This window comes from Augochlora pura, chromosome 5 (genome assembly GCF_028453695.1).
Source record: "Augochlora pura isolate Apur16 chromosome 5, APUR_v2.2.1, whole genome shotgun sequence".
Taxonomy (NCBI): domain Eukaryota; kingdom Metazoa; phylum Arthropoda; class Insecta; order Hymenoptera; family Halictidae; genus Augochlora; species Augochlora pura.
In genome coordinates this window covers 6333645-6355764 of record NC_135776.1, presented here as the reverse complement: position 1 = coordinate 6355764, position 22120 = coordinate 6333645, and the positions used below count along the sequence as shown (strand labels likewise).

General features: G+C 37.2%; 5 protein-coding genes and 1 pseudogene across 20 annotated transcripts in view; 3 read left to right on the top strand and 3 right to left on the bottom strand.

Moving 5' to 3' along the window:
- Positions 1–1741: 1741 nt before the first annotated feature.
- Droj2 (DnaJ heat shock protein family (Hsp40) member A4-like) lies at positions 1742–6987 on the bottom strand. 2 transcript variants are annotated; one of them, XM_078180807.1, is made up of 5 exons: positions 6827–6987; positions 4463–4659; positions 4088–4385; positions 3679–4018; positions 1742–3523 (listed from the first exon to the last, which is right to left on the bottom strand). In XM_078180807.1, the coding sequence occupies exons 2-5, from the start codon at positions 4592–4594 to the stop codon at positions 3109–3111; spliced, it is 1185 nt and encodes a 394-aa protein (XP_078036933.1). In that variant the 5' UTR covers positions 4595–4659; positions 6827–6987; the 3' UTR covers positions 1742–3108. The 2 variants fall into 2 exon arrangements, with proteins under 2 accessions (XP_078036933.1, XP_078036934.1); XM_078180808.1 differs by lacking the exon at positions 6827–6987 and adding an exon at positions 6653–6748.
- Positions 6988–7542: 555 nt separating this feature from the next.
- On the top strand, positions 7543–10040 carry Rps24 (ribosomal protein S24). Of its 2 annotated transcripts, XR_013494053.1 has the most exons (5): positions 7543–7653; positions 8014–8082; positions 8159–8482; positions 9251–9325; positions 9905–10040. XR_013494053.1 is itself a non-coding variant. In XM_078180509.1 (4 exons), the coding sequence occupies exons 1-4, from the start codon at positions 7651–7653 to the stop codon at positions 9905–9907; spliced, it is 399 nt and encodes a 132-aa protein (XP_078036635.1). In that variant the 5' UTR covers positions 7550–7650; the 3' UTR covers positions 9908–10040. The 2 variants fall into 2 exon arrangements, 1 of the variants encoding a protein (XP_078036635.1); XM_078180509.1 differs by lacking the exon at positions 9251–9325 and having other exon boundaries at positions 7550–7653.
- LOC144469833 (uncharacterized) lies at positions 9913–11283 on the bottom strand. The gene is made up of 3 exons (XM_078180508.1): positions 11079–11283; positions 10720–10941; positions 9913–10639 (listed from the first exon to the last, which is right to left on the bottom strand). The coding sequence occupies exons 1-3, from the start codon at positions 11149–11151 to the stop codon at positions 10230–10232; spliced, it is 705 nt and encodes a 234-aa protein (XP_078036634.1). The 5' UTR covers positions 11152–11283; the 3' UTR covers positions 9913–10229.
- A 98-nt stretch (positions 11284–11381) lies between these two features.
- LOC144469835 (histone H2A, embryonic-like) lies at positions 11382–12122 on the bottom strand (annotated as a pseudogene).
- Positions 12123–12269: 147 nt separating this feature from the next.
- Positions 12270–18082, top strand: LOC144469832 (uncharacterized). The gene is made up of 3 exons (XM_078180507.1): positions 12270–12443; positions 14036–14225; positions 14777–18082. The coding sequence occupies exons 1-3, from the start codon at positions 12424–12426 to the stop codon at positions 17300–17302; spliced, it is 2736 nt and encodes a 911-aa protein (XP_078036633.1). The 5' UTR covers positions 12270–12423; the 3' UTR covers positions 17303–18082.
- Positions 18083–18782: 700 nt separating this feature from the next.
- Positions 18783–22120, top strand: part of LOC144470402 (uncharacterized) — a 153422-nt gene continuing 150084 nt past the window's right edge. For all 14 annotated transcript variants that reach the window (XM_078181479.1, XM_078181476.1, XM_078181471.1 and 11 more), the window contains exons 1-2: positions 18783–19002; positions 21659–22015. In XM_078181479.1, coding sequence (XP_078037605.1) covers positions 21797–22015 — 219 coding nt within the window. In that variant the 5' untranslated portion in view covers positions 18783–19002; positions 21659–21796. The remainder of the gene's footprint in view (positions 19003–21658; positions 22016–22120) is intronic.

Genomic DNA, 22120 nt, shown 5'->3' with positions numbered 1-22120 from the left:
TTCGACATCCGTCGGTATTCTTCTCGATATTGCTGCACGTCTTCTCTTCCTCTCTCATACACTCTTTCTCTCTCTCTCTCTCTCTCTCTTCTTCGGTTCTTGTTAAGCTTCTTTAGAAAAGACTCGTCGATAAGAAAGCGCGTCAAGGTCTCGTAGTAGTTCTTCGCGATGTTCGTAGCTCGCTGGGAATCGATGGGCTCGTTTCTTTGTAAATCACGTTTCGCGGCTGATCATGCAGGGAAACGACAGCCTCCGGCCCATTTGTCTGGCACTACGGTTCGACCGCGTCGGGAACAACGGACAGAACGGGGCTAACCACCGAACTAACCTAGACTGTTGGACACGCTGTTATTCATAATGCGTGCACGCTATGCCGACGGACGCAGCAGCAGTAGCGTCGCAAACAAAAACACTTGGTAAACATCGTTGATAATCAGCGGCACGGTCCCGTTTGATCACGGTTTCCAATGTGGAGAGAGAACGTCGGAGGCGGAACTCTGCCGAGAGAGATCTCGCTGGATGTTTCACTGTTTGAAAAAAAGTCCAGGTCGAGCTCGTGTCATTGCCACGGTCTCTCGTCGCTTTATTCGCGGTCGCAGTCCCGATTATTCCGTTTCACATATACGCACTCACTTTTCAACGAAGAAACGATGAATGGAACTGAATTATGTCATCGTGTGCCACTGTCACTAAAAAAATTACGCTGCATCGGAACTCGGTTCACGCACTAAACAAGAAAGCCATCTCCTTGCCGGACACTGAATATACGCACAGGTTAATCGTGACCGAGACACGACTCGTTCGATCGGTAATGGCGCGAATGCACTCTCGGTACAAAAAACCACTTTATACTGCCATAACAATTCGCGTTAAATCGCACGGACGGACGTACGTCGTGTTATGACGCTGTGTCATCGTCACAGCAGCAGTAGCACCACCACCACCACCACCACTGCCTCCACCACCACTAGTACTGCCACCACTACCACCAGTCGCGGTTACGAACTCGGGTTAAGTTAACTAACCCTCTTCTCGACTCGAACACCTGCGCGACCCGCGCTCGTCGGTTTCACCGAACCTCGCTCCGTGATCGCGTGGAAATGTACGCTTATTATTTTCCAGCGAGCACAATCGTCCTGTCCTCTTCCGCCGTGCCACTGTCGTCTGCTTCCCGATCAATTCCTCTTGTGCAACACGGACAGAACGCAGGCTACCGAACGAAATTCCATACTGCGGATGCTATGCGTACGCTGTTTTCGCATAACTGATATTGGAAAAATATGGCTCCCTCCGCATACCCAGAAACCTTTGCGGCATCTCGACTGCTGGCTTTCGGGCACTTGTGTACGCACATTACAAAAACATCGACCCTGGCCGCGATTATATCGCCATCGTTAGGCTATTCTACGTAACTCAAAGGCACATTAACATTGTTACCGCCCATGAATGACTCTAATTACGAATGTGTGTGCATTTAGTTTATACATCTCTTTGAATAATGCTTTTTCCCCTCTGGTTTTCCAGTCCTGATATTTCCCTTGGAAAATAAGCTGCCGTAAATGCCTACCGTTCGATTGCTGTTTGACGAAATTGTTAGCAGATCGCTTGAGCATTTTAATTGAGATCTTTGCAATTAAGTCGATTTTTTTTTTTTTAGAAGAAAAGAAATAATGAAAATTTAAGTACGATGTGAATATAAAGGGTCGAGGGTTGAACTTAAGAATAAATATTCTCGACATCCTTCACATTATACTTTGTTCAATTTATTTGACGACGCAAAAAAGTACTAACTGATCACCAATTGATCTATAATAAATAAGATTACAATACATTTCTATTTAAATTTTCTATAGTAACTGCAGACGAGTACGCGACCTTGTGTACAGTAAATTATGCGAATGTATCGAAGATCTATTTTAATTTAATATATAACAGATTCACGGTCAATAAAATTGGGCAGTTTTCATGCGCTTTACTAGTTTCATTATAAATGAATGGGGAATTGCGTTCCTTTCGAAAATGATATACAAAGCAGCCTCTTGAATATTTATTTTATATTAGTTGATTCAAGTTCCAAAAAGTAATTATAATTTTACTTTCGCTTCCCAGGATCGCGACAGAGACGGGTCCTGGAAATGGGTCTTTTTTTTCTTCTGTAGCAATAAATAATAGTTTTGAATACGCACAATAATCCACTCACACATACAGGAACCACATTTTTCTTCCTTATATTGTATTATTGTTGAATAAAATTTAAATAATTTTGTCAATATCGTCATACACTAGCGTAGCTCTAAGAAAGATTAGACCACATGTAATGGAATAATGTCCCATTAAAATAAAAGCGATTTAGAGATCTGCAATCAAACTATGAAAAACTTCACTAAATTTTTTCATTTATTTTTTCACAGTTATTACGTCCACCAACAGATGTTTTACTATTTCAATCCGCACGTGTAGTCAATTGTTAACCATTCAGAGAACCATAGGGAAATACAAATGCAGACAAGTAAAATCAGAGTCGTATCATTCGACGGTCTAACTTTATTTCTAGCATGTCAGGTATGCTTGTAAGGCAGAAAAAAAATTTGAATTTTCAACATTATTGCATGATACAAGTGATTATGTTTGTATTTACTACCAACGTTACACGATGTTACGTTAGACGTTGAATAAGTTCACCTTTTCTTATCACTCTGCTTGATGATAAGTACATTTTTTTTCGTAATACTTTCCTACAGCAAGCGAGTAACTAATCATAATCAGTTTACTAATTGTCACCAAAATTTATAGTTGAAATTCAGGCGCAATGATAAATGTATAGTCAATAGTGTCAACGGTTTTTCAATACAATCGAGTGTTAAGTATGATCCTTGCATAAGAATCGTTGGTGATTCCTTACGGTTTTTCATAGTCGTGCATATATCTAGACATTCTGTTCTTTCAAGTTCCTTTCATTTGTCTCGAAGAACATTGTTTTTTTTTGTTTCTATTGTGTCCGCATTTTTTCATTCTTCTGTTAATAGATGCGATTCAGAATCGAGCGAATGGGACAAAAGTTTAAAATGAAAGAATGACCATATTTATTGTGACATTGATGTAATCAAATTAATGTGTGGCACATTGGACTCGAGGAGCACCTCCTTCGTCTTCTTCACACGCCTGTCGTTGTTCTCGTTCTGGATCTAAGTCCGTAAGTATAACTTCTTCCGCGCCTTCTGGAATGATAACCTCTTCCCTCCTAGGTAAACATCGCTCAAGCATTGGAATATCATTAATATCAATGGTTTTTGGGAAATTAACTACTAATTGGATTATAAGTCTGCCGTGTGTAAAAGGATCCTTGTAAACCGGCATTCCCTCGTTCATAATACATTTCAAGTCTCCGTGCTTCGTTACTGTTCCAGGAAGTGAAGTTACAACTAACTCTCTTCCGTCCAAAGTGTGAATCACTTTTTGGAACCCACATAGGGCTTCCACAAGTTCTAGCTGCATCCTCATAATTAAATCATTACGTGAGCGCCTAAAACAATAGATTAATAAATGTATTCTTATAATACATGTACTTGAAAACGGCCGAGTCATCCTAACATGACGAACCCAACGTTTTAAATATTATGTCACCGTATTCGATGCCTTGTATTAGTTTTGAGCTATAACAATCGTTAAAATACTAACTTGAAAACGTCATGTTTCTTCTCTTCAAGGAGAATGACTATGTCACCAGGCTCATAATCTGGTTCTTGATCTCCCTCTCCACTAAATACAATGCTTTGTCCGTCAGCCATTCCTGGATCGACATGGACTTCCAAAATTTTCCTGTCTCTAATTGTCTTCCTACCACCACATTGTTTACAACGATCGCGTGGATTTATGCGCTCTCCTTGTCCTTTGCATTCTGAACAGACGCTCTGTATGTGCTGTATCATTCCCGGTCCTAGCTGCTGTATTGTTACTTGCATACCAGATCCGTGACATGTCGAACATGTCTCAACGGAACCTTTCTTACCGCCGACGCCTAAATCGAAGACTTATTATTTCTCATCCTGATCAATATTTTGTGTAAGAGTCGCGAAATAATATCTACCTTCGCACTTATCACAAATAACGTTCTTTTGCAATGCTAATTTGCGGACAGTGCCCTTGTACAGTTCCTCCAATGAAACAGAGAGCTGATGTATAACATCCTGTCCTTTGCGTTCTCTTCTTCGAGAAGACCTTCCAGAAAAACCTCCCCCAAAGAACATATCGAAGATGTCCATGGGCGAAGAGAACATACTGCTTCCCCCACCACCTTCTTTCAAAGCTTGCTCTCCACCCTGATCGTAAATTTTCTTCTTCTCAGGATTGGACAATACTTCGTACGCTTGTGAGATTTGTTTAAACTGTAACGAAAAGCAAATTTATGAAACAAGCCTGGAGCACAAGAAGTTGAACGAGCATCGTACGATATTTTACTAACTCTTTCTCCTTCATTGGGATTCTTGTCAGGATGGTACTTCAGTGCAAGTTTCCTGTAAGCCTTTTTCAGGTCTTCTCGGGTGCAACCAGGCTTGACACCCAGGACGTCATAAAATGTTGTTTCCTTCACCATTTTTTTACTATAATCTATTTGTTATAGGAGAGACAGCTGCTACTGTTGCAATCGGATTGTCCCTGCTGATAATAAGAAAATACAATAAAAACATTACCTGACTTGTAAGTTTGAATCAAATTATAATTATTAATGCTTCACATATAGGAAGTGAGTTTACATTATTTTAAAAATAAAAAAAATATCAATTCATTCAGTCTAGAAGAACCTTTTAATAACAATAGAGATTAGTACTTTCTTATGGAATTACTATTAAAGAGAAAATTATTAAGCTACTTCATTCAAAAAGTCTATTAATAGCCTCTTAGTGGATAAAATATTTACAGTGAATTTCAACTGATGTTAAATTAAATTGATAGTAGCCACATTACTAGTTTAATAGTTTAGTACAAAGCACAGCAACCTGAAAAGGTGCAGTGCATACATTTGAATCTGCCTCTGCATAATAAATGTTTCCTTTGATTTTAAACTATCATCTTTCAAGCTAAGCAGATACAGATGTACATAATGTCAAGTTAATTGTTGATTCATCAAAATTGCCAAGTCATGAAGATTAAGATTATTAAGAATCAATTGCATATAGATTTCATATCAGTGATCATGACCAAATTGTTGCTAACTGAAAATTTTGTTTGTCATCACCATGTGGTGTATGTACATATAATGTATAAAAAAAAGTAAAACAGATTTTGTGATTTCATATGACACCTAGTTTACCATACTAGGTAAAATAATAGCAAAAAAGAGTGCTTTATAACCATAAATTGCGAAAACAAACCATTTTTATTTGCAAGTCATTGTGCAATGTACATTGTATTTTAGATGCAAAATAATGTGAACTGAAAATGTACACATACAGAAATTTGAATAGCTGTATACATATATTTTTTAAAAAATCGTGGAAGCATAATCAGCATAAAAAATTACAAATCATCTTATAAATAATAAGTGCTGCAATGTAATTGAGCCATTAATCAGATCAGTCATTGACTTGGTAATAAACAGGATATACATCTTAGGAAATCATTATAAAAACGACAGTGGGCGTCTAAATTGTCATTAAACAAACGCTTTGTTCCAAATATGACCAGATCAACAGGATATTATAGAATCTGCGTTAGGCTTAGAACTGTTAGAATAGGTAACAAGGAAAAAAAATTCATTTGTCATTGTCGTTGCCGCTAGACGTCAGAGTAAATCGAGTATGTATTTAAATGCGCAAATACAAGATTCAAAAATGGAATTACAAAGTATGACCTTGAACTTCGCGTATTTCTAATTTTAATAATGATAAAAACAGTTTTCAGTGCATATAGAATAAAATTCGGGACACGTCGCGAGCACGAAAGTTAATTTACGTGAACTGAAAATTCCATAATCAATACGAGAGGGGTACAAAAGCGTATTAATGGTACGTTCGGAGAAAACTCCAGCAAATTCTATACATGTGCGTCTTCGGTTTCAAAATGGCGACCAGAATCATTTTAGAATACCAAAATGCCACTAATTGATATGGAAGAGGAAATGAAAACGTGGTTTCGGTATAACGCACCTCCTATCGTGTTATGAACAAAGAACACCACACTTTCTAGAGGTTTCTGTTAAACGTACATACGTACACACCGATACTTGTATACATACATGTCGAAGGCTTGGCTACCGGTTACAAATCGAACAAGAAAATACAAGGAGCTGCCGTAATTATTATTTGATTAAGTAAAAAATTCGCATCGCCTCGGGTTCTACGCAGCTGAGGTAAACACAGTTCTATAACCGACTTTCGAAGTATCTAATGACAGATACAGTTTCTATCTCGAACCGCGTTTCGTCTTGACACGGGTTAGGCAATAGGGACAATCACCATTTTTCAGCGTTAAAGTGCGAGTCACGGGTGAGCACAAGTGCTAGCGCTATGATAAAATTAATTGACGCGTATTTCGTAATATTCAATATGCTAAAGCGTACGTAGATCTATAATTCAACCTTCAAACGTCCATTCGGAGTTCGACAACAATTACAGCCACGTTAAAATGCCCGTTAATATTTTGCGATACCTACGAATGTTCCTAACGTTCCTCGGACTTGCGATAGAGCCTACCGCGAATTCCTGTCCCAGGGCGAATTCACGAGCCCCTGATCGATCACATAATTCAATGACGAAAATTCTATTCTGTCTGCGCACATTTTCTGAAATGCAGTTCTGCAAATCGTTGAACGGTGGTTTATCCTTACCTGTATTAGCAGAACGAAAACCGCTCGTGAGAAATATCCGCGTGCCGTAAACGCTCGTTTTCCTCCACGTAATAGTATTTGACGAACTGTTGTAAACGCATAGAACTCTCACCAATATTACCGTCCGTACCCGTTCTCGAAACTTCCTAGAAGAGTAATGGACGTTACTTCACAGAGAACCAATCAGATAGACGGAACGCTGCAACCAGCGCTAAACATAATTACGGTCTTTCTCAGAACTTCCCATGTTCTTCTTCCTTCGCTCAGCTGATAATATCATTTAACCCTTTAATATCGCACCGTCCAAGAGATCCAGCGCGACGTTACAGAGGTCGCAGTGAAATTGTTTCTCATCGGATTGGCTAACAAGTCGCTGTTGCGACAGTACTGCCACTGTTGTTAGAGACAAAGAAACGATTGTTATTCAAGAATTCGAACTTTTGTTATAGATTTAATTATAATGGTCTGTATTAACTATAAACCGTTCTTAATTTAATCATGGGAACATTTTCTATGGTCAGAAAGAATATTTTCAGATGCAAAAAATATCAGTGAAAAGTCCCTAAGGAGAATCAAGCATGGAATAATATTATTTTAAGTTTCAGTTATTTGACATCGTTTGAACTATTTAAATATATGCTGTAATTATATTTAGTTACAGTTGGATATATAAATATGTGATTATTATTATTATGTTAGTTATAAATGAGTAAATGTTCACGTTATAATATCGTGGGGAATTTGGTGGCATTACCAGATCGCTGTAGATGGCGTTTCATGTTTCCGTAAATGCCCTTTTACTGGCGGTACCATAATCCAGCAAAATGGTATGTATTTTGTATCCCAAAACTGTTAAATAATCACTGAATAAAATATGCTTGACTTGCTTGAAACCTTTTAAAAAATGTACCATTGTTCGCCCTTTATAAATATAATTTGCAAATTGTATTTTTGTCAATATAAAAAACTTGTATTGTTCTGACATGGATCTTTTAACCAAAAGTATACATGCTTCTAACATGTCAGTACAGTAGTATATATAAGTATTAAATTACAACAAATGATTATATCGAAAATTATATGATTTTTACTTGTTATGTCACATTTGCATTTAGTACAATATTATTGTAACAAAAATGGAACAAACAAAACATAAGCCCTAACCTTCGTGATCGTTTTATTTACAGACGGAGGGTACTGTTACAATCAGAACCAGAAAGTTTATGAGTAATCGGCTATTATGCCGCAAACAAATGGTAAGTGCATTGATGGATTTTTAGTATTTAAATTACTCCGAATTTACAGAAGTAATACATTGTTATTATGTTATAGGTTGTGGATGTTTTTCATCCTAGCCATCCGTCAGTACGTAAAACGGAAATCCGTGAAAAACTGGCAAAAATGTACAAAATTACACCAGATGTAGTTTTTGTATTTGGTTTCCAAACCAACTTCGGTGGTGGCAAATCAACTGGATTTGCACTGATCTACGACACATTGGACTATGCCAAGAAATTTGAACCAAAATACAGGCTAGCAAGGCATGGACTCTTCGAGAAACAGAAACAAACAAGAAAACAACGTAAGGAACGTAAGAACAGAATGAAGAAAGTTAGGGGCACAAAGAAGAGTAAAGTAGGAGCTACATCTAAAAAGGTATGACGAAATTATCTTGATCTAACATCATTTATTGATCATATCAAACTTGTGATGTAGATAAATGTGATCGCTTTGAAACAATTTTATTCTCAATAGTCAGTTCAACAATATACCGTTTTGTCAGAATTAATAACTGGTGGTGGAATTAATAACTTGCTATTTTTCACATTTCTTTATATCCACGCTATCGATCTGGAAACAATGCTAATTTTAGCATTGTTTCATAAGCACTTTTTTCTGTTCTATAATTACACATTCTTTAATGCTTACATTTATTTGAATATATGCAGTCATAGGAGTCTTTAATTAAACAGAATATTCTATTTCTGTTCATTTACTCTATGTGCTATATTTAACAATTTTTAATATTTTTAAAAATGTTTTACTGTATATACAATGTGCACAAAGATTACTAGTTCTTTAAAGTAATTCTGTTCATCTTAAAGTCTTGTCTGCAATTCCACGCACAAACACACTATTTATGGCAGATGGTATACATTTTTTAGTAGATAACATTCATATATTTAACAACTTTAAGGAACATCCACTTGATCATCACTTGAGAGGCACATTCTATATACAGTACAAGTTAAATTGAATAATAAAACACTCAGCCTTTTTTTTTATTCTCAATTTCTAATTTTCTATACGCTGAATAAATGCATGGTCAATATTATTCATAACATTTTATATAACAAGGACACAAAAGAACACATTTCTTCTTTTACGTGCATGGTATATGGTGGTATACACTTTCTATTCTAGGGAAGGAAGTAGACAAATGCTCATTATTTGTACTACAAGCCTCAAGAGGGAACTTTATTATGATGCTCACATATGGTTAGCATGTAAACTTCTAATTTTCTTTTACCCCTTTTACCTTATTTTCCTACACTATTACTTCTGTAGATCCCTACTTTTACAAACAGTAATGTAGTCGTTATGTGAAGACATAACTTAGACCTTGATTGCTTCCTAACTATAACAAATAGTTCACTTATTTAATATAAATGTGTTTGAAAAACATTGTGCTGTTGTATAGTATCAGGTTACTATTACTAATTAAATAACAATGCTTAATATAGAATATTGTAATATTTTCTATTAACCAATGGGTGTACAGCAAAAATTAAGACTTAATTAGGCTCCTGAGTAACATATACATAGTGTGCTTTTATCTAGGCTCTATATTTCTTATTGTCGTCCGCTACACATTGTTTTCAACGAAGTATTTCATTCGACAAATGAATAAAAAAATACTTAATTTCTTTCATCTTATCCTACAGTATCCTTGCTCCATCTTTTGTTTCTTGTATGCTGTTAGGTGCAAGATGTATTTGTGCATGTAGAGTGCAAGAGTGGTTAGCATTAAAAGTTGATTATATCACTGACAATGTTTTCTTTCTTCTTTTATTGCAGTAAAACCGCAAGAATCACGAAGACTGCGCTTTGTTCGACATTGACGTAAAAATTATTATGATAATATATTACTATCAAATAATGATTATGATAAGTTTTACGGAATAAACGTGTACTCTTCTTGATGAAAAAAAAATACACCTTTTTTTTACACCTCATGTTGGACGGGGAAGCAACTGTTTTGTAATCGTGTATTACTAACAATGGAAATGTTTTATTTTCATAGGAAAAAGTTGAAAATGTTTCCGAAACACGTGGAAGGTATCAATAAATGTGTAAAATTTACAGAATTGGAGTGAACGTTATTATTTGTTCAAATACATTATCATCCCATTAAAACTTCTGCAGATACTTTGCGTCGCAAATAGTCGTTACCCTCGTTGTCTTCTGACTGTTTTTCTATCTTTGATGAGAGATCTTCCGACGAATCGATTTGCGTGCTACTTTCTGTTGGTATATACGCGTTTGTTTGCTGCGTCATTAATTGCGTCACAATATCAGTCGTCAATGTTACTGTAGACGACGGGATTGATAAAGAATCCAGAGTTTCTGGATTGGTATCTTCCGAGGGCTCTTCAGTTCCAATTTTAACTGATTCTGTTGGTCGCATGGCACCTTGGACATCCGATTTGTCCGAATTATCCTTTTCATAAACATTTTTCGTGTCCTTGCGAATGAAATACCAATTCCCAACTCGAAATCCCCAATCCCGGTTAGGGTTAAAAGTAAGGGTCGCTGGATTATATAATCACAACAATTGAACATGTTAGAAATATATCGTATATGCATTAACAATGTTATAATTTTTTACATACACAAATCCACGCGAAGCCATTCGCGATTCCTTAATTTCCTTCTCAACTGAAACTCATCCAAATCCAATATGTCATCTGGCAAAGCAGATTGTACCATTGTTGGTTCTGTGGTTGCTGGCTGTCCGAAAATTTTTTCATAAAGCCGATCCCTCAAATTGCCAAACCAATCTCCAATTTCACGAAAGAAATTGTCACCTTGAACTGGTCGTAAATTACTATGGTCTGCAATAAAACCGTCATAACTATTTCAACTTTGCTGCTTGAAAAATAGCGAATGATCAATTTGTATTTTAATATTAAGTTTGACAATTTCCTTCGGCGTCTTGTAATCAATAAGACGAATTAACAAGATTAAATACCTTTAATATAAACTCCTGCCAACGTGGATTGCTGGCAGCTAGTAAATAGTAAAAAAATAATGTAGAATTGCATTTTTCCACCGCACAACTGATTTGTGCGGAGAAATATTTGCCTTTATATATATTCCGCCGGAAACGAGTGCTCGTTAGGAAAACAATTTTATCAGGAATCAAGAAAATTCAGTACAATACTACTATTGCGTAGCGGTGACCTTGCCCGTATACATCTCTAGGAGATTATTGTGTATACACTGAATGGGCACATGAATGGTAACAGGCCTTTGTTAAGTAAGGTTGTTATTCTAATATTCCTGGGATGCTATGCTTTGTCTCCTTTTCCAGAGCCACTATTACAGGTCTTCTCCGGCAGGAGAGCTGCTTGGATGTTGGGCACCGCCATGAGGAATGGTTACACCAAAGAGCAGTTTGCTTAACTCTTCGTCAAATATTCCAAAACCGCAGCAAAATAAACCGGCGCTACAGCTCCCACACGTTCTGCGTAGTTTCCTTTTCTCCAAAAACGATGGATTCTTCCGACCGGGAACTTCAGCCGTGCCCTGCTGCCGCGGGTCTTTGCCTTTACCTTAGTCTTTCCTTGTTTGTCACGTCCTGTCATATTTTCAAGATATTTCGCTTAAACTGGACTCGTAAACGAATGACTGGAAGAACCGCTTCCTCACAATGCCTAACAGCGAATTAATTATTCGACGAACGAATAATTAATAAAACGAACAAATTATTCTTTTTCATCATAATTATGCTCCAGTTCAAGGAGAAAATGACATTGTGGTGACGTATTTTTTATTATAAATTACGTATTGCACAAATATATCGATCCTAACCTACAGCATACCCGAGACTGAATCCTTACATGACAATGTTGGGATTGTTATGCAATTAAGCAGATTTTAGTTATGTGAAAGTTGCTAAGTCGCTGTACATGTTGTGAACCTGTGTGGATCAACAATCTTATTTAATTGCGTAGAGAAGATTACTATTTATTTCGTTGCTACTACATAGCCCAGAGTCAGTCAGCTATATTTTGGCGCCTATTTCGTTAGCAGATCCTCACAATTAGTTAATACCAGTTCTAGGCAGGTGTTAAATCTTAGCTAGCATTGCATTTTATCAGTTAAAAGGGCATTTTTATGATGAAAATGCAGACTATTTTCTAATTATTCTGTTTTGGATGCTAGGTAATGCAACGATAAAGAATTTGTTGACCATCATTTCCGACATTTAGGCAAGCTCCAGATAGCGAGCTGGCTCATTGTCAGGTTAGACGCAGCGTCGCTTCTTTGTTATTTGTACATATTGTTCGTATGTCAAATATTTACGATTGCCGATGTTACGGACGCTGTCAATGTAAGTACTCAAGTATTATAATAAATAATAGCAATACACCGATGCATTCATAAATATTAGGGAAATTGAAATTCTTTACGTAGCTTCTAGGTTAGAAGTTCGGTTTTGTAAGACACTTGTAACGTAACGCGAAATATGACGTATAAGTTTTGCAAGAAAGAAAGGCGTTTAAGAGAGACATAGTAAATAATATTGCCATTTCGTCATTCAATTTTGGAATATTTCATAGCGAATGTTAATTGTGCAGTTTTGTCGTTAATGTGTGTGCTATTTGTCGTCAAGCAGCTCCAACAAATTTTCGGGTATATCGATTGTGATTTCTGTTATTTTATTAAAGGAATTATGATCGAAGAGTTTCATAAATATAGGTAATTGGTATTACGGTTGTCAACATCATGGCAATAATTCTTCTGTTTTTTTGGGAATGCTTTAAAAGTACTATTGCTGGTTCATCATCAGAACTGACTGTAGTGTCTGCATTTAGATCCGACTTAACTTAATCATTGTAGGTGACTTCTTTACTTTTAACGTTTTAAGCCATGTGCTATGTCAGTTGATCAATTTTTACGTGACCCAATTTGTTCGTTGCAGTTCCAAATTGCTAGAAAAGTGATTTGCGTAACTATTACTTTAGGATTTTATTTCATCTCGTTAAGTCATGTTCTGATGTAGACCATGTAAATAAATAAATGCATCGTTTCTTCATTTGCATTTTTCAATTTATCGTTTCATTTTGAACTAAAATATGATACTGACGACAAAATCCTACAATTTTCTTGTTTCGCCTTAACAAATAAGATGATTACTGCATATCATCGCGTAAAATTAACCTCAAAATTCTATGTACGCTGAAATAATTTTCGTAAATCAATATTGAAAATGTAATTTTCCTTGGAATAAGTTAAATATATACATGGTAATGTTTTTTGTAATATGGTTATTGCGGAATATTATTATAAATATCACGTATTAAGCTGTTTTTGTGAACAGTTCTTGGCAAAGATTCTGATCCTCTTTAAAAGGATTGGCCGAACCTGTTTTCGAATTATCCTAATATTCCTTGTGCACATAAGATGTTAGTGTAGATAAATAAATCAATAAAAGTATACTATTGTAATCTATATTAGGTGTATTTCTTGTACATCGACGATGCCATTACTTTGAGCTCAGAGTCTAGGCCTTCGATCCTCAGACCTTTCGTGTTTTATGTGAAAGATTTGAAGCGTAAAGGTTTCCAAATTGTTTGGAATGTCGCAGTACTCTAACTCCTTACATAATTTAATTTATTCTGAGACCATCGCATCCAAATAAATTATTTATCATACTGAAATATAATGTTCTATAAGACGAGGTAGAATCAAATGCTAAGTCTGGTTTGAGGAATGAGTTCTCAAATACTTGAGAGACAGATAGATTTAGTTAACCTCTAGAGTCAGTTTAGTCGTGCAAAGGACTGCTGAGTCTTGCTAGGCCAAAGAAAGCAAGGTCGTGTCAAAATAGTGGAAAGGAAAACAAAATGTCCACTACGGCACAGTTGACGCGGCGTGCATACCGCCACCTTTAGAACATACTGATCCGAAATTTGCATGCAGGTCGTCGTCTTCCACGTCTTTAGTGACGATAGTTGGGGATGAATTAACAAATCAACAATGTAAGGATTCTAATACAGACGAGACAGCGGAATTTTCTATGGAAATGTCAAGTCCTGTCGCAGTGTCCATACCGAAAGTAGAGCCGTGTTTAAACGAATCCATTGAGACGAATGACAATTTGTTAAATACTGTAAGTATCATTTTCTGACAATTTCAACATTTGTATAATTTTACGCCTGTTTGTAATATTTGAAGCGATTAAATTTGTCAGTTAGCCTAAAAAAGTGTTGCCGCTTTTTTTCGTTATCAATGTAAACACGCTACTTTTTTTGTAAATGTAGTGATGATGATATGTATTATATGATAACAACACGACTCGATGGTATTTATTTATGTTATCGTAATGATATGCGTTACTATGCTTGAGAAAGTTGGAAGAAGAGCCATTTGCTTCCTCATTTGTTTTATTGGCGGGAATTTCAAATTACACTGTCGTAATCCATATTTTCGCAATACAAGTTCGAAAGTATTTAATTTGTCAAGCACATTGTCATTTGTTACTCCTTTTCTAACTGTTTACATTTTTTAGATTATTGAATTATTTCATATGCCTTTGAAACATTATGTCAGACATTAGCACAAATATGCTTCTCTAATGTATTTTTAAATAAATGCTACATAGAAAATACTACATTAAAACATGAAGTTTGTTTGTTAATGTGTATTTCTTCTTAATTTCAGGAAGAATTAAGTGAATCGCCAATTTCTTTTCTTAAGCCGTATAAAATTAAAGATCCTGTTATCCTACTTGAGAAGTGTGATAAAATATGGGAGACATTACAATTAATAAAAAATGTCCAAGGTAGTAAGGGTGCCAATACATTAAATTCAATATCAAAGGAGAGTGAAGATGATGAACCGTACGTGAAATATCAACCGGTAGTATTGGGTGATAACAATGCTACATTACCACATTTAAAATTGTCTGTAAAACGTAGTAGAAGATTGTATAATTGCACAACTTGTGGAAACTTATACTTGCACAAGAAATCACTAAGGTACCATGCGCAAGTAGTACATGGTATTTATATGTCACTGGACAGACCTAGACACAGCATATCAGTAACAACAAATGTTAATAAAGACAAAGAGTCTAGTACTTCTGAAACAGAACAAAATAATATTAAAAAGCTTCCTTTGAAGAGAAGTCACAGTAGACAGAGTAAAGATTCTTCATCGCCAGGAACAAAATTACATGTGAATAAATCTAATACTGAACCTATGTTAAATACTCAATCTGAGGAAAAGAAAACAAACATGTCAACGCATACCAAGGATACTTTATATAATGACCAAGGTGTGCAGAAAGTTCAAAGAAAGTCAGTACCTTCTGAAGAATTGAATGGAAAGGGTACATCACCCTTGTCGTATTATAAATGCATGCTGTGTAAAAGATGCGTAAAGGATCTAAGAAAACATTTTATGGATTACCATAAAATTGTTCATACTGATCTTATGTTAAAAAAATTGGAACAAACATCTATTGTGCTACAAGATAACAAACCGAAAAATAGTAATAACAATAATTCTTTAAGAAATGGTGCACTCACTAGTGATAAACAGAAATTTCAAAATAGTGGAAAACGAAAATTTAATACATCTGACGCGGGTCACGAAAAAAGGTTTAAAGTTGATGTTAGTACAAATAAAGTTCACAATACACTGTCAGATGACAAATACAAGTGTCATATTTGTTCTGCTATGTATGGAGCACGTCATATTAAAAGACATGTAAACAACCATCGTCTTCGTGGCGAGACAAAAAAAAATTTCCATATAATTAATAGTAATATGTCTGTTTGCGTAGACGAAAATACCACCACTAGTTGCAAATACAAGTGTCTTATCTGTTCTGAGATTTACAGACCTCATAATATTAGAAGACATTTGCAACGACATTATGATCGTGGAGAAAAGAAAGAAAATTTTGATCATAAAGACTCTTCAATGCCTATGAAATCAAAAGGAGACGATGATTCACGTAGCGCGTCTGATAAGAATATCAACGTGTTCAAGAACAAATCTCGAAGCGATTCGGTTAATTTAATTACTAATAAGTACGCAAATAAAAGAAGTTCTAGGAGCAGAACAGAATTTTGTAGGAGAAATGATGAAGATAATACTACTTGTACTTGCGGAAGATCGTTTCGTGATCCCTACACTTTGCATGTACATAAGAAAGTCTGTGAATTAGAGAGTGATAATACAGGAGAACGTGGTAGACGTAGTCGAACAAGAATGCTTTCAAATTCTACACCAATACTTAACATAACAATAAAGAAAAGAAATAATTCCTATGAAATTGTCGATAGAAAGGCAGATGATGAAAAGGAATTGCAACGTTCTGCAAAAGATAATAGATCGACAATAGATACGGCCGATAAAGATATCGAAACACAACAGAAAAGCAATGAAAGTTTAGAATTACACAAGTACAGTGAAAAGCACAGTTTCTTGAAAATTGAGGATGTTGATGAAGATATTGATGTTGATATTGAAGAAAACTCGCAAAATGTTTCTGTTACTAATGCTGCTATCGCGAATCTTGCAACAACTGAACTGTCTGAGCCTCTTTCTAAGTCATTCAATGAAGCAGAAGAAGAAAATAAAACAAACACAAAAAAGTATAATGGGCAAAATATTAAAAATGGTTTGAAATTACAAAAACAAAGTATTTGTGTTTGTGGAACTCTGTTTGATAGTAGAAAAGCTCTTGATTTCCATACATTAAAACATCAGTCATGTCCACGATTTACGTGTGGATATTGCAATACAACTTTTCCTAATGCTACTCTGTGGAGAAAACATCAGTGTAAGTCTTCGACAATTAAACTGTTTATTGATTTACCTTACGAACTAGATTGTAAGCTCTGTAATATCTCAGTGAGCTCTTATATAGCATTTGATGAACATATTCGACAAGAACATTTTGATCCCATGGTACCAATACATTGTTATCAATGTGATAAACGTTTTGGGAGTACCAATGCTCGAAGAATTCATATTAGGAACGAACATGAACAATATACTTGTAACATGTGTGATATGATATATAATGATAATATGAAGAACAAACACGAAGGATACCATTATGGGCTTGGACATCCTTGTCATATATGTAAAAAGACATACTCTTCTAAAAGGAATCTTTTTTCTCATACTCAAAATTCTCATCATGCGCGTCGGTCACAGGATGTTAAGGTGTAATTTTTATAATACTTTGTAAAATCCTACAAGGTCCTTTGACAAAAAGTAGGCAAATGAATATTCAAGCGAAATCGTGAAGCATTCAATTTGAGAAAAGTATGTACATAACAAAATGAGATATAATGGGTTTTCCAAGGTTCTCAAGCTCAGTTATGCAATTTATTTGACTTTCTCCTTGGACGGTCGAAAGATAACTATCTCTAGTTGTGTACATTCTTATTTCTAATTAATATTACTTGAATTATATACAAAAGGTAAGTATAAATAGCTAAAATGTTCATAATACTGTAAGTATAGAAATTGCGAATAAATATAAACAACGTGTATAACACATATACAGCATAATTCCAGTTAGAAAGATAGATTTGTTTTCTTATCTTTTAAGTCTAGATCACATACTGTTTTGTACTCCATTTAATAAACTTAATATTTTTTTAATTAGAAATTAAGGTTTAGTTATGTACGTACAACGCTATAGTATTTTTATTTTAATTATCTGTTAAAAACAAGCCAAAATATATATATATGTAAGTGTGATGAAAAATCATTTAATATTTTGAATACGACGAAATTATATTATAAAATAAGCAGATGTGTCACAAAATTTATAGAACAATATTTAATTAATAGACTATTACCAGAATAATTTATACTCTGATTTCTACACATGGCTACGTGAATATGTCTTATTAATTAATTAGTTATTTTTATTTTAATACCATGAAATTTGTATATTACATAAAATAAATAAGTAATCCAATGTAATGATTTGTTTGAGAACAAGAAAATAAAATATTTCTGTATTAAACATATTATGGCGATCTTAAAAATTCTAATTGCGTAAATTTTACCACATTTGCAAATTCTACTTTGTTATACAAATTATTTAGAAGCTGTAGCATTTCAGATTTTTAGCGTCAATTTATATTTTGAAGTTATAGATCGATATCAGATTATCACCGCAAGGGGGAAGCAATCTACTGGCCGTACAAAAATCTCTAAATACCCTTGACCACGACAATATCGATTTATATTTTCAGAATGAGAATTCCCGCAATAAAACTTGAATGTTACAACAGCTACAAGCCCTTAATGGTCGAGTGTCAATATATTTACATCAGGATTATGCATCTACATTATTCCTGAAGCAGAAGAAAAGTACTTCGACTATTTATACAATTGCGAAGGGTTGATTTTCATTCAAATAGTTTTTTTTTTTTCATCGAGCCGCAAAGGAACGATAGCAATATTTTCGTCGCGTTTCGCGGGATCCTAGTTTCCCGAAACATTTGTTGCCCCGAGGGGTACTTTATTGACAAAAGATCGAATTTCTGGCGTGGCCCGTGAGGTAGCCAGTGCGTGGCGGTAATCGTGGCGAAGCTCGATTGAAAAGAGGGGGGTAGCATCCAGAACGTGACCGCCAGGTGTCGCTTCGAGCGTACCCGTCGCCATCGATGTTATAAAACCGATCAAAGCCGTACGGAGTTTCCAGGAGGGCGGTCGCGTTAAGCTCGGAACTTTTTTAGACGGACGGAAATCCTTTCGAATAACATACATATATATTCATATATACCCCGATATATTTCTATATGTGTATGGTTCGGTTCGCGCGAGAGCAAACATAGAAAAAATGACGGGACGTCGTGTGATTTGACAGTGAAGGAACTAATTTAATGGAAAAAGTGCCTCGGTATCCTGTGGTTGGTATTCGGGAATCCTATAAGTATCGTCACGACACCCTGTAGCTATCCGGTTAGTCGCGTCATTTTTCGGTGCATCAGGTTTCGATTACGGTGTTAGCCGTTAAGTAGATTGTCTGACTCGAAGATAGGTCTGTGCTTGTTCTACTGAATCGCGAAGACGATAGGGTCGAAAGCGGACAGGCGAGAAAGGGCTCGCGGTGTTCATCGCTGACTGTAACAACCCATTTTCTAGTTCGAAAAAATTTAAGACCGGTATAGTCCCCACTATAAGTATATACATATACGGTGAACTCGGCTGGCTTGCGACGGTGGGTCTCCTGTTCGGAGAAATTTAAAGGGTCTCTCTTTGTCGGTCCGTCGCTAATGTACGGAGCCGTTTCCCATTATTTTTAGTCGGTGGTCTCGATAAAAATCATCGATCCAACCCGCCTCGCACTTGGTTCTGCGCTACGGACACGGGGAGGACAGCTTCAAAGGCTTCTCGTTTCCCAAATTGATTGTGTCGGTTCCAGGGTCCGACACAGAAGGCGTGTTCACTGTGTTTCGCCGCATCTCTCATTCTCCCGTTTTTTTTTACACGGACGAGGGGAGGGGGGCACTCGCGTTTTAGTCCGCGGGCGACGCAACTTTTACCTCGCTTAACAGAAGGGAGAGGGGAGGGGGGGCCGGCGGCGAGGGGACGACCAGAAAACGATATATTTCTGTCAGATGACATTTACGTTCGTCTGTCTATTAACGAAGGCTGGGAGGAGGGAAGGTGCGCGCCGTTTTTCGCGATATTTATTTCGGTATCGGCCCGTCACACCTTCGGGGGCCCCCATTTCTCCAGCGAACCCCTCCGACCATTGTTCACGGGTATATTCGAGTGTACATTATTCCCGTGTCTCGGAACGAGTGTTCCGCGCGGTTGACTACTTTTATCGCGGCGGTTCCGTACACTTGAGAGGCGCGCAGTGCTCAAACGGGCACGGCCGAATCGATTTTCCCTGGTTCCACTACTGACGATACTACGTGCATGATTCCTCGCGGTCACCGGAAAACCAATTCCCCTAGTTTCGGTCGCGGCTGCCGTTTTGCCACGGCGAAGGCACCACGGGGTCCTGGTTACACACACCAGTTTCGTCGGCCACGGTCCGAGAGAGAGAGAGAGAGAGAGACCGGCGTGTGAGACGGTCTAAAATTAACCCGCGATCCGAAGCGGATGTCATTCGCGGTACGGAAAACGCGACGTCGACTCGAACGTCGGCTACACGGTTCTAGTCGTTGAATCGCCAGTGGAAACTAGTAATTGATCGCTTCTCGATCGGCATGTGCTTCGCGAAGTCTGGCTCCGATGTGCTCGAGCTAGGCTCGTCATTTACCGTTATACCACCCGTGCCGCGCGACGAGAAGCCTAAAAATAGCGGCTACAACAGAACGAAAGTAATTCTCTTCGGTATCTTCGATTTAATGAAGTTCGAGGGTGGATAGAAGTGCGGTTCCACTCGAACCAAAAAGCATTCGTAGGTTAGGGAGACGTTTTCTAAGCTGTTTTTTTTTATTCGACTTCGTGGTATTAATCTTACTATTTCCTGTTTGTCTGATTTTACCTATAGTTAGAACGTGATGAATTCTAATCAAGTTCTAACAGTACGCTCAACCAGTGTTAATAGGGTTAATAGAGTGACACAAGATGGTCGATCATTTTCAACCTATCGTCGGTTCGATTTTCTCGATTTTTGTCGATATCGTTTCGATTCGAATCTCGATATTGATCCGCGGGGTTTGACGGTACTCCAGTTTGTCGCGTAACAGTAGTGCAGTTTTAATAACGTGTTCGATCAGTTCGTTCATATAGGATAAATAGAATATTGTCTAATGATTTAGTATCTAAATAAACTGCGCGATTAGCGCAGATTTAATGCTAACTTCGACTAGGGTTAATAGTCTAGTTTATACATCGATTCAGGGGTCTAATCTTCAATGAAGTTAGGGCGATTTTGGAGTGAGGTTAGAAGTAGGGATGTGACCATCGATTATCAATATCGTACCGATTCATACTTGACGCTGTGTCGACGGGATTGTTCAAATATTGTTAAGGCGAACGAAGAGGCTCGTTCCATACTTTCATAATAATTTATAAAACGAAATTCGTGCACATTTTAATTAATCCAACACTCTATGGGATAGAAAATCTGTCGTACGTATACATTCTCTATCTTTCACTTCATTCGATTATCTTTTATTTTTAATATGCTACTTGTGCGACATATTGTCACATGTTATTCTCGCACAGGGATTTTCATTATTATTATTATCTTGACAATATTTCAACAATGTTATCGACACAATGAATGAATGATAAGATATCTATATTCGGTATTGACAGGAACACGAAAACCCAATCGCGAGTCGCAGTTCGAGTTAGATTTAGAGGATCGCGGTTAGAGGACAGTGGCTGGCGCATAGCGCACAGCTTCCAGGATGAGTCTCGCGTAACGGTCGTGAACGAGGTTAGCTCGTGGGTGAGGAAGTTTTTCTGTCGGACGAAGCTGGACGGCCGAAGTTATCGATATTAGGAATCGGGCCGGGTCGACACTGTAATCCCCCTCCCCCCCTCTGGGATTGACCCGTTTCTTCTGCTGATCGACGATTCGTCGTCTCGTTCGAGCAGATATCCGGATTTTGGCCAGCGGACCGACATTGGTGATCCAGTGAACGGAAAAGAAAAGGGGAACCTTCGCGGCTGGTAGTGGAAACGCTGAGAAGAAGAATAGAGACACGGCGGAGGAGAGGGTGAGAGGTCGGAGCGATGACGGGCGAGGAAGGAAAATACGGGGGTGGTACCGGCGGTGTGGCCGGTGGTGGCAACACCAACACCAACGTCGCCGACAATGCGAACAATCTTAACGCCAATGTGCACGCGAATGTTAATGCCAACATAAATGTCAGCCAGCAGAATGGAGGACCGGAAAAAGCGCCTGTCGTCGGCGGTACCAACGTGGAGACGCTGCCTCGCTCTGGTAGACAGGTAAGCTTCACTTCCTACCTATTCTTAACATTTCAGGAGCTGCTATCATCGTCTACTGAGGACACCTCATCAAAAATTTACTTTTAGGTAGCGGGTGAACGGGAT

What these genes read in the sequence shown, in the direction of transcription:
- Rps24 (XM_078180509.1), top strand. An exon ending in TATTATGCCGCAAACAAATG is followed by an intron (nt 8,083 to 8,158) that starts GTAAGTGCATTG and finishes ATTATGTTATAG; the next exon opens with GTTGTGGATGTTTTTCATCC.
- LOC144469833 (XM_078180508.1), bottom strand. Translation starts at nt 11,151, where the DNA reads ATGCAATTCTACATTATTTTTTTACTATTTACTAGCTGCCAGCAATCC. An exon ending in GGCAGGAGTTTATATTAAAG is followed by an intron (nt 10,942 to 11,078) that starts GTATTTAATCTT and finishes GTTTTATTGCAG; the next exon opens with ACCATAGTAATTTACGACCA. An exon ending in ATGGCTTCGCGTGGATTTGT is followed by an intron (nt 10,640 to 10,719) that starts GTATGTAAAAAA and finishes TATATAATCCAG; the next exon opens with CGACCCTTACTTTTAACCCT.
- LOC144469832 (XM_078180507.1), top strand. Translation starts at nt 12,424, where the DNA reads ATGTTACGGACGCTGTCAAT. An exon ending in ATGTTACGGACGCTGTCAAT is followed by an intron (nt 12,444 to 14,035) that starts GTAAGTACTCAA and finishes ATTTGCATGCAG; the next exon opens with GTCGTCGTCTTCCACGTCTT. An exon ending in ATGACAATTTGTTAAATACT is followed by an intron (nt 14,226 to 14,776) that starts GTAAGTATCATT and finishes TCTTAATTTCAG; the next exon opens with GAAGAATTAAGTGAATCGCC.
- Droj2 (XM_078180807.1), bottom strand. Translation starts at nt 4,594, where the DNA reads ATGGTGAAGGAAACAACATTTTATGACGTCCTGGGTGTCAAGCCTGGT. An exon ending in TATTTGTGATAAGTGCGAAG is followed by an intron (nt 4,019 to 4,087) that starts GTAGATATTATT and finishes TCTTCGATTTAG; the next exon opens with GCGTCGGCGGTAAGAAAGGT. An exon ending in AAGAAACATGACGTTTTCAA is followed by an intron (nt 3,524 to 3,678) that starts GTTAGTATTTTA and finishes CTATTGTTTTAG; the next exon opens with GCGCTCACGTAATGATTTAA.